The sequence below is a fragment of the Doryrhamphus excisus genome, linkage group LG7, assembly GCF_037039965.1.
Source record: "Doryrhamphus excisus strain RoL-2023G ecotype Guam linkage group LG7, RoL_Dexc_Guam_v1.1, whole genome shotgun sequence".
Taxonomy (NCBI): domain Eukaryota; kingdom Metazoa; phylum Chordata; class Actinopteri; order Syngnathiformes; family Syngnathidae; genus Doryrhamphus; species Doryrhamphus excisus.
Window position 1 is genome coordinate 7,339,245 of NC_136363.1, and position 13,742 is coordinate 7,352,986.

The 13,742-nt window shown below is 43.4% G+C and overlaps 2 protein-coding genes across 3 annotated transcripts; one reads left to right on the forward strand and one right to left on the reverse strand.

Annotated features, from left to right (window-relative positions):
• Window positions 1-1,024: 1,024 nt before the first annotated feature.
• Window positions 1,025-5,744, reverse strand: gpnmb (glycoprotein (transmembrane) nmb). 2 transcript variants are annotated; one of them, XM_058047783.2, is made up of 12 exons: window positions 5,551-5,744; window positions 5,037-5,192; window positions 4,824-4,964; window positions 4,539-4,712; window positions 3,565-3,726; window positions 3,167-3,490; window positions 2,963-3,022; window positions 2,700-2,885; window positions 1,904-2,012; window positions 1,617-1,837; window positions 1,464-1,554; window positions 1,025-1,383 (listed from the first exon to the last, which is right to left on the reverse strand). In XM_058047783.2, the coding sequence occupies exons 1-12, from the start codon at window positions 5,618-5,620 to the stop codon at window positions 1,230-1,232; spliced, it is 1,848 nt and encodes a 615-aa protein (XP_057903766.2). In that variant the 5' UTR covers window positions 5,621-5,744; the 3' UTR covers window positions 1,025-1,229. The 2 variants fall into 2 exon arrangements, with proteins under 2 accessions (XP_057903766.2, XP_057903765.2); XM_058047782.2 differs by having other exon boundaries at window positions 4,803-4,964; window positions 5,551-5,741.
• A 2,584-nt stretch (window positions 5,745-8,328) lies between these two features.
• On the forward strand, window positions 8,329-13,366 carry LOC131102238 (polypeptide N-acetylgalactosaminyltransferase 15-like). The gene is made up of 10 exons (XM_058047784.2): window positions 8,329-8,829; window positions 8,908-9,074; window positions 9,418-9,622; window positions 10,001-10,168; window positions 10,325-10,442; window positions 10,686-10,883; window positions 10,953-11,084; window positions 11,155-11,247; window positions 11,313-11,456; window positions 11,516-13,366. Exons 1-10 carry the CDS (start codon window positions 8,435-8,437, stop codon window positions 11,684-11,686), a joined length of 1,791 nt encoding a protein of 596 aa, XP_057903767.2. The 5' UTR covers window positions 8,329-8,434; the 3' UTR covers window positions 11,687-13,366.
• Window positions 13,367-13,742: the final 376 nt, after the last annotated feature.

A 13,742-nucleotide genomic window follows, 5' to 3' on the forward strand; every position in this document is an offset into this window, starting at 1 on the left:
TATCCAGAACACTTGCCATCCTAACATCACGCTTAACAGAGTGGCACGAGATACTTAAGACCCATACCCCCCCGCCCCCCGCGCCCCCTCCTCACCACCACCCCACCTCTGCAGTTTGTTTTGAGCTACCTCTTTAGACGAGTATTTGAAGTAGAGGCATTCTATCTGTTAGAATTCAACCCCTCCTTTCCCCAGATATGAATGAAATAAATAAAAAAAATCACATACTCTTTTTAGAACTAAAAATGAATCAAGTGATCAACAAAAAAATTATCAATATACAATATGTACTTTTTTTTTGGCTGAATTGAACTCCTCCAACCATCGCCATTTCTTTCTGCTTTCTCTTTGGTGGTGTGGCTTCCATGTATTTGAACTTTGTGCTTGGGTTTGTTTGTGGGAAAAATAAGTCAAATCCCCTGTTTTGATTTAGCATTCAATAGATGAAATGAGAATACACTTATTTTATTTTTAAAGGGCCAGCCTTTTTTTTCTTTCTAATTTGTAAGACTGCAAAATAGATACAAGTCCTGTATTTTTTTCCACACTTTTGTCTTTCACAAATGCTGAATTTTTATGACTATTTTTTTTCCCCTGTCTTAGTAGCTATCTTCTTCTGTTAGCTGTGTAACGCTGAACATTCTCTTACAGGACAGATTTCAGGGATCAGGTTGTTTTCTTTTCTTTTTTTCGGAAAAGTGATCTAACGACAGCATGAAAATCCCTACTCCCCCATCTGCAAAACATGCTTGTGACCCCCTTCACCTTCCCCTCACACAGTTCCACTTGTCAAATGCCTCTGAATAAAGGACAAAAAAAATAATCATTTTGATGGATTATCCTGTTTTACATAAAAGTGCATGCAACAATTCTACATGTCAGCTCAGTGCTAAATAAGTACATTTACCTCAATTTGTGTTAGTAGGAGGGAAAACAACTTATGTCATGTAGTTTGACACTCTTAAAAACACTTTTTGGTTGGAATCTTAAGTTTATACAGTAAAATAATCCCCACGGACACTGATTTGTTAGTTGACCGCTTTTATTCATGTCTAAGCATTTTATGTTAAACTATAAACTTGCAGCACAAAATTATTCTGCTCAAAATATCACCCCCTCACCTGAACCAGGAGATTATTGCCAACGAATCAAGTATACAATTAATGTAAATATTTAAATGAATCATTTATTGCAATGGAATGTTATTGGGTGCCATAACAAAGGGCAAACTACAGGGGGCGCCTCTCAGTCAGCAGGTAATGGCGCTCCTCGCTGGATGGGAAGAGCGCCTCCCTTAGGCGTATCACTCCGCGGCCGACCCCACCACGACTGCAGGCGTCCTCCACCAGGGACCTACGAATGGGGCGGTACACTTTGTAGCGTCTAACGGAGACAGAAGTTTGTAAGTTAAAAACATTGTCAAAATTAATTATCTATATACTTTTAAATTGGGGGTGACTTACCTGTAAAGCAGACAAGCAATAAGTGCAAAAAGGGCGAACAGTACAGTGCCGGTAGAGAGGATCACCTCAGCAGTATAGGGCGTCCTGGACTCTTAATGGTGAAACGTACTTTACTAACCCACTCTAACATTTTGGTATATTTCTGCAACTTACCAGGTTCCTGTTGGGCTTTATTGATGGTGACAGTGGTGGTGGTCAGAGTCAAGCTGCGGGAGTCCTCCAGCGTGATGTTAACACAGTAGGTGCCGGGTTGTGGAAAGGTTCTCCTCAGGTTCACCTCACACTTTGCGGATGGAGGCACCTCATCGCACGTAATGCTGTTCACCCAAGTACAAGTTGGGTCCGACACGATGGTACACGCCGATGTGGGGACGCTGAAGAGGGAAGGTAAGCCTTTATATGAAAAGTATTTTTGGTCTTAATTTATGTCGCGTACATACCTGCCAAGGCATTTAACTAGGAAAGTGATGTCAGTCTTCGTTACCCTGGCGGCCATCACGTCAACAATACGATTGGTAGCTAATTGGCTCTTCACTGGGTGCTTGGGCTCTGAGGAAAATATTATTTTGTTAATTGTAAAGTTTACTTTCTTCTTAATGTGTGTGTGACAAAACCCTTACTAAAAATAACAAATGTATTTCATTCAAAATGGGACAATTTCGTTTCTTGAACTGTTTGCTAGCATACGCAAGCTAGCTAGGCTAAAGCTAATGTTGCAGGTGGACAAACGGCACGTGATTAATGGCGTTAAATGAAAATATAATTCAGGGACTGCTCAATTATTTGTACAAATTACTGTTTACGCTGTACGTTGTTCATATTTGATGTCATCTATTTATTCTCCACATTATTATTTATTACACGGGAGCCAGGCAACGACATTTCGTTGGCAATTTCACTGCTGTTATTGTGCAATGACAATAAAGTCTGTCTATGTCTAAATATACCAGAATAATGCTCCTATACTACAGTTCATTAATGGGTTTACAGGTTTTTCCTCCCCAGAAAACGCATCTCATACACTAAGTCAGTTATAATTTGTATAGTAAGTGTGATAATACAGTTAAAATGGCTATTGTATCTCGGTAGGTTGAATTAATTGCGTTTTACCACCACTAGATGGCAGTATGATAAAACTGTTAAACTGCAAATTGAATTGATGCAAGGCTGTGACTCCCAAAATATTATGATGAGTCTCGGATCAGATAAGCACATGAACAAGCGCCTTCCACATACCAATGATGCTGATGTTGCCCACAAACGTCCCGTACGCGTAGCGGTAACACTCGTTGCTGTCTGGCACATGCTTGCTGCGAAGCCAAACCGGGGTGGAGGGCTCGGTCTCGGTCTCTGGGGTCACGGTAGCCATGATGGAAGGGGGGACTTCTGTGGTGGGGATCCCAGTTGTCATAGCGACAGAAGCTAGAGATGGCAGCAAGTGTTATGAGATCTGAAGTCTATGGATGGATAGATGGAAAACTTGAGATGTAGAAACTCACTCTGTGCCATTGTCATCGTCATAGTAACAGGGTGAGTGGCAAGTAGAGGCGTTGAAGACTCTGTAGGACACACACACACGGCAGGAATGCAAACATGACCCCTGCAATTTTTGTTGACTTCTCTCATATCCAACTATGCTCACAATACACTATAGCTAGCTAGCATAGGACCCCACCCCCGTGTCTGGTTCTACTGTGTATTACCAGTAGAGGGTGGTGGCGTGGATGGGGTTGAAGCGGACGTGGCCGTAGCAGGTGGACATTCCACTGGAAAAGCCGCTTCCACCACCAGCTTGACAGTGACGTTGCCCACCGTGCTGTAGGCGTGTGTGATAACGTTGCGATGGGTCACCAGCTGGTTGCCATCTCTGAAGTCCCACACGTAGTCGATGGCCGCTGCGGTTTTAAGATATCCGCTGGGGTCGTGAAGATGCACTTGGAAGAGCACATCTTCACCGCGGAAGAACACGTTGTCAGACTGATTGACCGCAGCCTTCTGGGAGATGTCCACCACTACTGGGATCTTATCTGTTACAGTCAGACATGATTAATTCATTGGCTTTTAAAGCTGCTCGCTACGTCGGAAGGAGGCCTGTTTCTACCTGTTACATAGAAAACGGTGTTGTCAGTGCTCACGGGGCTGTACTTCCTGCGTTCACGTTTACGATAGACCAGCACCTCCATCACCTCTGCTCCCAGTGGGATACTGGAGGTGTTGAGGGACAGGCTGGAGGAGGAGCCGTCACATGTCTCAAAATATTGACCTGGGGCAAGAAAATAACCAATATGCATGGGCCTTTAGTGTAATCACGATATTTACAGAGTGGTCTGAAAAAGATACGAAATGCAGTTTTGAAATGAAACTTTTGATTAAAGGAGGAAAAACAATCCAAACCTACATGGTCCTGTGTGGAAAAAGAGATTTCCCCCCCCCCACCTCCATTAAAACATAACTGAGGTTAATTGCGATCTGTCAAGCCATTTCTAAAGCTTTTGGGACTCCAGCCAACCACAGTGAGAGCCATTATCCACAAATGGTGAAAACAAGGAACAGTGGTGAACCTTCCCAGAAGTGGCCGGCCAACCAAAATGACCTCAAGAGCGCAGCGGCGACTCATCCAAGAGGTCACAAAAGACCCCACAACATTTAAAGAACTACAGGCCTATTTTGCCTCGATGAAGACCTGTGTTCCTGGATCCTCCATAAGAAAGACACTGGGCAAAAACGGCCTGCATGGCAGAGTTCCAAAATCAAAAACGCTTTTAGAAGGTGTGTGTGTACCATTACGTCTGGTATTTTAGAAATTGAACACCATACAAGCAGTAAAATATGGTGGTGGGAGTGTGATGGTCTGGAGCCGTGTTGCTGCTTCAGGACCTGGAAGACTTGCTGTGATAAATGGAACCATTCAGTCTGCAATCACTTTTTCACAAAGAGCCATGTAGGTTTGGAGTTTTTTTTCCTCCTTTAATAATAATAATAACTGCATTTATGTGTTTAATTGTGTTGTCATTGACTAATATTTCAATTAGACTTGACATTTTTTACACCACAATATGTGCTTTGGTGTCTCACCCATGGCATGCCACACATAGACGTAGTTCTTGCGCCTCCAGTCGTTGCTCTGAGGGAAAGGCTTGCCATCAGGGAACACATTGCATTTGTTCGGGTCTGTGCATTTCCCAAATCCGTAGTCATCCATCCAGGACGTCCAGTTGTACACGTAACCAGAGCGTACTTGTCCATTTGCTGCGAGGAAAAGGAAGCAGCCGTTGATTTAGCGTGTGGACTATCGTGTTTCATAACAAGGCCTGTTGTGGCTTATTTTTTTCACAGCACCTGAAGCCTCCAGCTCCGTACCGTCGTCACAGTGCTCATCCCACACAAGGTCCCCACTGGCGTCCTCCTTCTGGCACGGAGGATACTCCAGCTTGGCCGTGAAGGAGATGATGGAGCCGTTTAAAGCCGGGCTGTTACTGGTGAGGCGGACTGTAGGCTTGCCTGCAGAGACACATGGTAGACCCTCTCTCGAGTCAACACTCCAACTAGTCAACAAACACATCTAAAACCCACCTCGTCTGTGCATGAGCTCCTTGGTTTTTGGTTTTAGTGGCGGGTAGATGTAGTCATCCCATGGATTGGTGTCAGGACCCCAGCCAGGGATTGCTGGGATCGGAAAAGGAGGCTTTCCTGCTGTTGTGTGCTTATGGGGGAACATGTCAGCGTAAGCTGGAGAAACAAACACAATCATTTTATTTTATTTTTTATTAAGACGTTCTTTATTTGCATTGCGACAAGATTTGAATGTTAACAAAATTTTGTGCGGTAATCCGCTGTTAATTGGTTCCAGACCCAACAAGGATAAGTGAATATCAATTAAGTAGGATGTGGAATATCTTTATAGTTGGGGCAAAACCTGGTTACAACTTTCTAAATACAGCTTTTACATTAGAGCCCCGTAGACATACTAGCACCCCTATAGTCACCTTTACATTCACGTTATAATATTTAAGCAACTTCTAACATTTTAGAATATGATAGATTAAGTGCAGTAGAACTACATCCATAATAAAGTTGAGCATCTTACTTTTGCGTCCCTCCGCTTGATAAACCAAACAGATGCATGTGAGAAGAAAAACACATGTAAAGAGTCCCATCTCAAAATAATAACTTAAAAAAAAGTAGTCTATTCTGCGTCAGTGGATGTCTGCTGGAGAAGATGTTGGCCGACGCTCTGCTCGCCCTGGTCTGATTTGACTGTTTGTGTGCAGTAATTGAATCTGTAGCTGGTGAGCACATAGACATGTGATGCTTCCTAACGAGACACATCTCATCCCTCATTAGAGTGCACAAGGCAGGGAAGTCATGAGGAGAGAGATGCATCCTCTTCCTCTTTTCTTCTATCGATTGGTACTGTACATCTAAAGACGGATCATCAATATGCTGATGATAATTGTCCACGATCGAGGTGTCAACTCCAAATTATAACGTGGCCCACTTAATACAGATGCAGTCCCTTTGCATTCATGTTATTTTGTTTATTTTAGTAGTCCGTGTGTGACAGTGACCACATGACAGTCACTTTGCTCACAGTGACCCACTGATGCATGGAAGCCGGTTGCGCCACAGCGTCCCAAAAGCAGAAGGAAAGTGTGCAATATAGTAGCGTGAAAGGTTGTGTTGTGTTTCAGCACCACACAACATGTGATGGTCATCTCCATTTCATTGTGGTGCACCCCCCACAAAAAATTAGATCTTCACTGAAATTCATATTAAAAGTCAAAAATACTCGTAGAAAAACAACACCCATCCCTTTTAAGAATTATTTAGATTTTTGTCCAGCAGGGGGCGTCACCGCTGTAGCCATCACTTTTCTCATTGGCTTCATTATTACCAAAGTTGTTGAATATTATGTATTTTACCTATTATTTCCAAGCACCACACCCATTCTCTTTTATGGGGCGTATTCTCTTGATGTAGAAATATGAATGAATGTAGAACGGCTGACAAAAGCATCACACCATATGTAAAGTTTAATAGTGCAGATGTGCTTGCTACCATTTCATGCACAGCTTATGTTTCTAGAGGTGGAATGCAGACAAATTCCTTGCGTGTGCGTGCGTTTGTGTGTGTGCGCGCTCCTGTGCTGCTATGTGTTGGCAGCTGATACTTCACTTCAGTGTGTTTTGGCTTGTGCAGAGGACATATGGGAGTGTTCATTTTGCTTTTCTGGAAATACATGAAGAACTTTTTATCCCCTCTTGCCTTGTGAACACCAACTTAGAACACATGGAACAGACCATCGTTGACCACTGCTCTTATTGCGGTCCTCTGTTTTTCAGCACATCCTCGGATAAAGGTCCTGGAACAAAAAGGAGCAAGCAGTCCAATAATTAGCCCTGCAAGGTAAATTAGTGACTCTGCCTTGTCATCTTGAGTGGACTGCAGTGTCTTTGTACATAATGTATGGAAGGTAAACTGCTCTTCTCACACACTCAGCACTGTGTTATCACAGACTCATCCATCTTTCACACATGCATCAAGCCTACAAACTAGCAGGCCCTATACATGCAATGACCTTTTTGGGCTGGATGTAATGCAAAACAATGTCACACTGACAAACATGACTGTATATATTCTTTTTATAGTAACTTGCACAAGTCTTCAGAATAGACTTTACATGTGGTAGATGGTTGACTTCATCCAAGCCATCTCCAAGTAAAAACCATTGTAGAAATTAGCCATACAATTTAATGGGATACAGTGATGGGTGATATATTTTCAGAAAGTCATAAAAACAAACATATATTTTTGTTAAATGTGGACTAAATATCTTACATGCATATAACAAATATTTTTTTTTTATCTAAGCCACTGATAATAAGTAGTCAATTTCAATGAGTGTCCCATACAGGGAAACCTAAACCCCCATTGGGTGACCCGAGGCTGTGCTATAAACTTATGACTGTGATAGCAATTTAAGGGGAAATCATTATTTTCCATGGCCTTTTTCTCCATTAGCATGAACTCATAAACTGCCAAGATTGAACTGGACTGGACCACCCCTGTTTTTCTGGTCCTGACAGATGTTCAGACTGCAAGCACCTCTACCAGTAAACTCTAGAGATCCTCATACACAGATAAGAAGCAATGTCCAACTTCTTTATTTTTTTTGGGAGGGGGTGTTATTATTTACATATATTGGTGCAGTCCAGAAAAGCAAATGTAAAGAATTGGTTCAATTCCGTGCTTTAAGCATGTCAGTCAATAAGTAGCAGGTGGAGGTATTTTGAAGGTTAGGCTGGTTAGGCTTTAGGACCTTGGGGTGAACTAAAGAAGAGGTCATGTTCAGTTTTGGGATTTGAAGCTAGAGTTGGTCGATACTGTAAATATTGGTATCGATCTGATACCACGTATATGCAGTATGATTTTTTTTTTTACTTGAGATTTGTCGCCCTCTAATGATTTTGCGTTTAATGTATTGATCATGATTTTAATCAGAATTAAGATTTCAGGCATAACAGTGTAATGATGTGTTAAAATAAAAATTAACTAAATGATTCCCTCTATACTACAATCGTCTGAGCAAATATTGTCAATGCCCAATAACTCACCAAAAGCAAAACTACTGTTGTTTTGCCCCTTAATACCTCCTGTCTCCATGTACAATACCACACTATATGAATACAACAATGTAAACAGTCGGCACCACATAACTACACATAATTGTGCAAAGGAAAACAAAAACTGCGATCTTATCACGTGTCGTATTTGATATCCGTGTTGTCGGCATTTGGATCGATCCGCCCAGCCCTCGTTGAGCGTTCTTGTCAACCTGCGTCTCTCGTCCAGCGGATACAAATGTGCTGGTTGTGTGCTTGCATAGTTATTCTGTGCCATAGTTATAGACTTAAGTCGAACATGGAAGTGACAACAGTCCTGGGCTAACAGTCCTGCAGCCTCCCTCCAACATGTGGCTGCGGGGCAGCGCTAGAACCATCCGGAGGAGGATGCTGTGTTTGTGGCTGTTGCTCGTCGGGTTGCTTATTTTGACACTCTCCGATCTCTTCCACGGTGGCACTCAGCAGGAAGCCGCCACTCCACGGCGGACCCTCGGTTCGCCAGACGACTCGGATGCCATGGTGCAGTTCCGAGACGCAGCGTTGGAGCTCGTAGTCGACTTCCCCGTCAACTCGCTTCAAGAGGACCAGCTTCTGTTCGTGGGGTCCACTCAGGGCACAAAGAACCCTCCACACAATAAGAAGTGGGGTTACAAGGTGCTCCTGCCCGCAGCCAAGAAGCAGGATCGCGAGGGTAAAGAAACGCGTCAGGAAGAAGTCTCACCGCCAGAGGTGCGACACCCCGAGTGAGTGCGCAACTTTTCCGCATGCTAATAGTGTTCACTTGATCGTGTGACAGCGTGACATTGACTTGTATGTAACAGGTGTCTAGGGGAGCTGTACAGTGAATCACTGCCTTCTGCCAGCGTTGTCATCTGCTTTCATGACGAGGCTTGGGCCACTCTTTTACGCACGTTGCACAGCGTCCTCAACACAGCACCTAAAGACTTTTTACTGGAGCTCCTCCTAGTGGACGACTTCAGTACTCGGGGTATGTATGCCCCACTACGTCCATATACATCCATGCTCATGTTCTAATATCACCCCTTTCTCCGCCATGCCTCTTCATCTACTGTATCCATCCATCCATATATGTGCACATGTACCCATCTATCCACCTTTAAACAACCATCCATTGGCATTCATTAATTCATCCATCCATACATCACCCATGTGACCACCACTACACATCCATCAGGCCCCCCATCTCCATCCATGTGTCATCTGTTGACATGCATCATCCATCTCTGAGTAGATCCAGCCATTCATCACTTGTATACATACATCCACCGACCCATTAATCAGTGCATTATGTCTTCATCATGTCATTCCAGATAACCTGAAGAGTATGCTGAGTGAGTATGTGTCAAATCTGGATGGGGTGCGTTTGATTCGCAGCACGAAGCGCCTGGGTGTCGGCGGGTGTCGCAGTCTAGGTGCATCCAGAGCTTCAGGGGAGGTTCTGGTTTTCATGGACTCACACTGTGAATGCCACAGTGGCTGGCTGGAACCACTCCTGGAGAGAGTGGCTCAGGACAGGTAATTACTCATACACTGCAGTCAAACAGTATTCTTCAAGCACCACATATGGGAGGACATAGTCCATTAGAGAGGGTCTTCAGTTTTGGGACTGTAGTCTGATGATTTGGCCTCAGTTGTGGTATTCAGTCTGCCTGCAGTGTGGCTCCAATTAGATGCCTAATCAGTGTTCTGGAGCTTCTCACATGATTGTCCTTGTTTCTATTTTGTTCTCTGCCTCTTGTGGCTAATTTTGACTTTCTTCTCTGGAGATTATAACGCATGGTGAAAATATTTCAAACACATGCTCTCCAGAACTGACTAATAAAGGACAGCGTGTTTCTAAACGTGGCCGAGCACACACGCACACGTCATGGATGTGGTGTTTTATGTGTGCAGGACCAGAGTAGTTTCCCCCATCATGGATATGATCCACTGGCAGACTTTTCAGTACAACGCCACTCAGTGGCCAGTGTGGGGAGTTTTCAACTGGAACCTTGACTTCTACTGGGAATCCAAACCAGAACTGCTGGACAAGGACCCAGACTTGGCGGTTGAACCTGTACTGTGAGTTTAAGAGTCTCAGATGGCTGAAATCTGAATCTTTGTTTGTTTTTTTTTGTGACATGACTACACCCTGAAATGTAGCTCCCGTTGCAGAGAAATGACATTTTAACACCATAGCGGAATGTTTGACTTCATCCTGTTTTGAATGTGACTTAGGAGTCCAGCATTAGGAGGAGGGGTTCTGGCCATGGATAGACATTTCTTCCACAAAGTGGGAGCTTATGATCCTGGGATTGTGCTGTGGGGAGGAGAGCAAATTGAGCTGTCAATCAGGGTAAATTTATCTTATATTTTATGATAATTGTTTTTAACTTTAAAGCATTACCATCACCAATAATTTTGCACATGAAGAAATATGACTCATGTGCTAATGCTCGTGTGTTGTGGTTTTGCCAAGTTCTTGGGAATGTTTTGGCTTTTCCACAAAGGCCCAAACAGAACCATTGGATCTCACATTGTGGAAACAAAAAGCATTATTATTTTACCACAAAATGTTTAATTGCTGATCTTGTCCAAGGTGTGGTCATGTGGGGGCTCCATGGAGGTGGTTCCGTGCTCCCGCGTGGCCCAAGTAGACCACCAGCGCCACCTGCCCTACCGTTTCCGAGACCAGGAGCAGCTTGAGAGGAACAAGATCCGCATAGCTGACACTTGGATGGACGCGTACCGTAAGATTTTCTACAGGAGGGACACGCTGGCTCATTTTATCAGGCAGGTATGTGTGTCATGTGACGACGTCTTAACCCAGAAAGCGATCCAAACTACAAAAATGTGTTATGTGCAGTCTGAGAGTCCGAATATTACTGAGCGCCTGCTGCTGAAGAGGACTTTGGGCTGTCAGGACTTCCACTGGTACCTGACTACAGTTTATCCCCAACTTTACATTCCTCAGGACAGAGCGGGACTGTCAGGCGAGGTAGCATACACACACAAACACACACGTTTCCACAATGGTGGAATAAGAGTGGTTCTTTGCCTGTTGGAAGCTGTACAACATCGCATCTGGCGGCTGTGTGGACTACCGCCCCGGGCATGGTGGAGCCATAATCATAGCGCCATGCAGCGGTACAGGCAGCCAGGTAACCATGACAACAGTCTGTGCTCATGGGTTACATGCAATAAATATAACCTGTTGTCACTGCAGCACTGTGATCTAAACTCTGATGGGGAAGTGCGATGGGGTTCTGAGGGGGTTTTGTGTTTGGGCGCTGTTGAAAAGCGGGTGGTCCTCTCAGAGTGTGCAAGCCACCCACCAATCAGCAACAAGCAACAGTGGAAGTTCATAAAGGTATAAAAGCAGACATCTCCCTCATATTTCTTCAGAACATGACATCATCCCTTTTTTAGCTGAGCGGCCAGCTGGTGCACCAACAGTCTCAACTGTGTGTGGAAGCAGTGAAGCAGAGCATCCCACCGAGTGATGGCGGCTCCCACTCAAGCGCGGGCGATCTCTTCCTGCGGCCCTGCACGTCTCATCCCACACAACAGTGGCACTTTGAGCAACTGGTGTCTCCCTAATGAGATGAAAATGGACTTTAGGACTTGCAACAAGTGAATACCAGGTATTGCTAGGTATAAATAGCGACTCCCTGTATAAATATACACAATATGGACAAAACATGGGGGCACACCTGTCGGCTGTTTATCTGACTTAGGTCCTTGATGGCACGATTGACCCTCTTGGAGACCTATGACACACTCCCAACATCTTGTAGAAAGTCTTCCCGTAAGAATGGAAGTTCTATTTATTATTAAAAAAGACGCCATATTTTCCTACTTTCACAGTATTTTTGTCCATAAAGTGTGCATTTGTATTATAATTAGGGCTGTCACAACGGTTCTAGCTAATTTATTTCATTAATTAGGTTTAAATCTTTAAAGTATACACATAATGTCAAGCCAACAAAAATTGAATTCAGTTTAAGTTACGTGATGTCTTTAAACACAACCCACCATGGCTACTAATAACTCCCAGACATTTTTGATGATTTTGACAGAATTTTCAAGGCACATAGATTGTGGTCATGGGCTGTATAGACATGGTTTATAGATATATATTATGAAATATATTTTAAATATGAATCAATACATTGAAACCGCTTATCTGTGGACCTGCATTGCACTTTGCACTTTGGACGGTCATACTGTACATCACAATGAAAACACAAGCTACATTTCCTTCCATCGGCAGCAGAGGGAGCAGTTTGCCTTCATAGTCACCCCTCTTACACACCAGCACCCTGATGCTTAACCTGTGATATAGTGCGTGTGTGAGGGTGATTGCAGCCTGTAATACCCATCAGCTTCCAACAGCAAGCGTCACACACCATGTCACTTAATACAAGTAGTAGTGTTTTGAACAAAGTGGCATTTTCGAGAGAAGAAATGGGAGACAGTGTGGGAAACGGGGAAGACCGTGACACATCACAAGGACCTCTCCTCGCCTGCAGGCATTGGGAGCTAATAGCCGCTTTGACTGTGTCACATTAAAAAGCTCTTGGTGCACTTAGCCCAGCCAACTGCAGTGGCACCTTTTCAATGAAAGGCTGTCTGCAGCTCCAAGGCAAAGAGGTCAGGACTCATAATGTGATGGTGATTAATACTGTGCAATGGCTTCTCCAAGTTACATAAGTGCCGTGCATGGGCTACAGCCATAATGTAAAAGATGCTTTATCACTGCTTGGGGTCCTCCAAGGGTCACGGAGGAATAGTGGATTGTGGCATGACAGTTTTTATTTGTTTTTAATGGACTCAGACACTTATAGGACGCATCATTAGGTATACCTGCACAGTCTAATTACATCCAATACAGAACATTACCATGATTTGCTTATTTTTGGTTGACGCAATCCAAGATATATTAAATTGGTACTCTATAGCAATACTGAGCATGATTATTTTTGTATTGTTACTCTGTGTCTTGTCAATATTGAACTTTTAACTTCCACCTCAAGCACAAATGAGGTCAGCACCTTATGAAATTAACTTTTAAAGTTCACAGGAATGACCAGCTCTAATATATTTCAAAAGTGCAAGTGTTTAAAAGTTTCATCATAAAATGCTACGCAAGAATCGACCTACTGACTCAACAGCGCCTCTAGTGGTATACCAGTGGTGTGAGCCACAAAACTGATAAGCATTTTTTGAAATGGATTATCCCCAGATTAAAAACATATTTCACACAAGTAACAATAAAGAAACTGGTTATCCAATCCAAAATCTAAAGGATAAATACAATTTAAAAAATTGTATCGTATAATCATGAGGAAAGAACTAAGAACCTTCTGTCTTTTTTTGCACATGTTCTTAATGGGTATACTCCAATGCACTATACTACACGATACCTGTACTACTCCATACTTTACAATGCTGTCCTTTGCTCCACAGATCAACACAATAAAGGATTATTTATTCAGTGGTGATCTTCAGCAATCTGGTGGTGAAAAGAAGTGGTCACTTCCTGTTAGAGGAGAAAGAGACGAGGTAATTTGGCAGCTGCTGGGCTATGTTCACTTGAAGGGACAGAGAGGGGAAGTCACCATTAATATGCGGCTTCTGACACATGCATTGTTCT

What these genes read in the sequence shown, in the direction of transcription:
- gpnmb (XM_058047782.2), bottom strand. Translation starts at nt 5,620, where the DNA reads ATGGGACTCTTTACATGTGTTTTTCTTCTCACATGCATCTGTTTGGTT. An exon ending in GACGATGACAATGGCACAGA is followed by an intron (nt 2,886 to 2,962) that starts GTGAGTTTCTAC and finishes TGCCATCTCTAG; the next exon opens with CTTCTGTCGCTATGACAACT. An exon ending in ATTGCTTGTCTGCTTTACAG is followed by an intron (nt 1,384 to 1,463) that starts GTAAGTCACCCC and finishes TGTCTCCGTTAG; the next exon opens with ACGCTACAAAGTGTACCGCC.
- LOC131102238 (XM_058047784.2), top strand. Translation starts at nt 8,435, where the DNA reads ATGTGGCTGCGGGGCAGCGCTAGAACCATCCGGAGGAGGATGCTGTGT. An exon ending in GGACGACTTCAGTACTCGGG is followed by an intron (nt 9,075 to 9,417) that starts GTATGTATGCCC and finishes ATGTCATTCCAG; the next exon opens with ATAACCTGAAGAGTATGCTG. An exon ending in GAGCGGGACTGTCAGGCGAG is followed by an intron (nt 11,085 to 11,154) that starts GTAGCATACACA and finishes GCCTGTTGGAAG; the next exon opens with CTGTACAACATCGCATCTGG.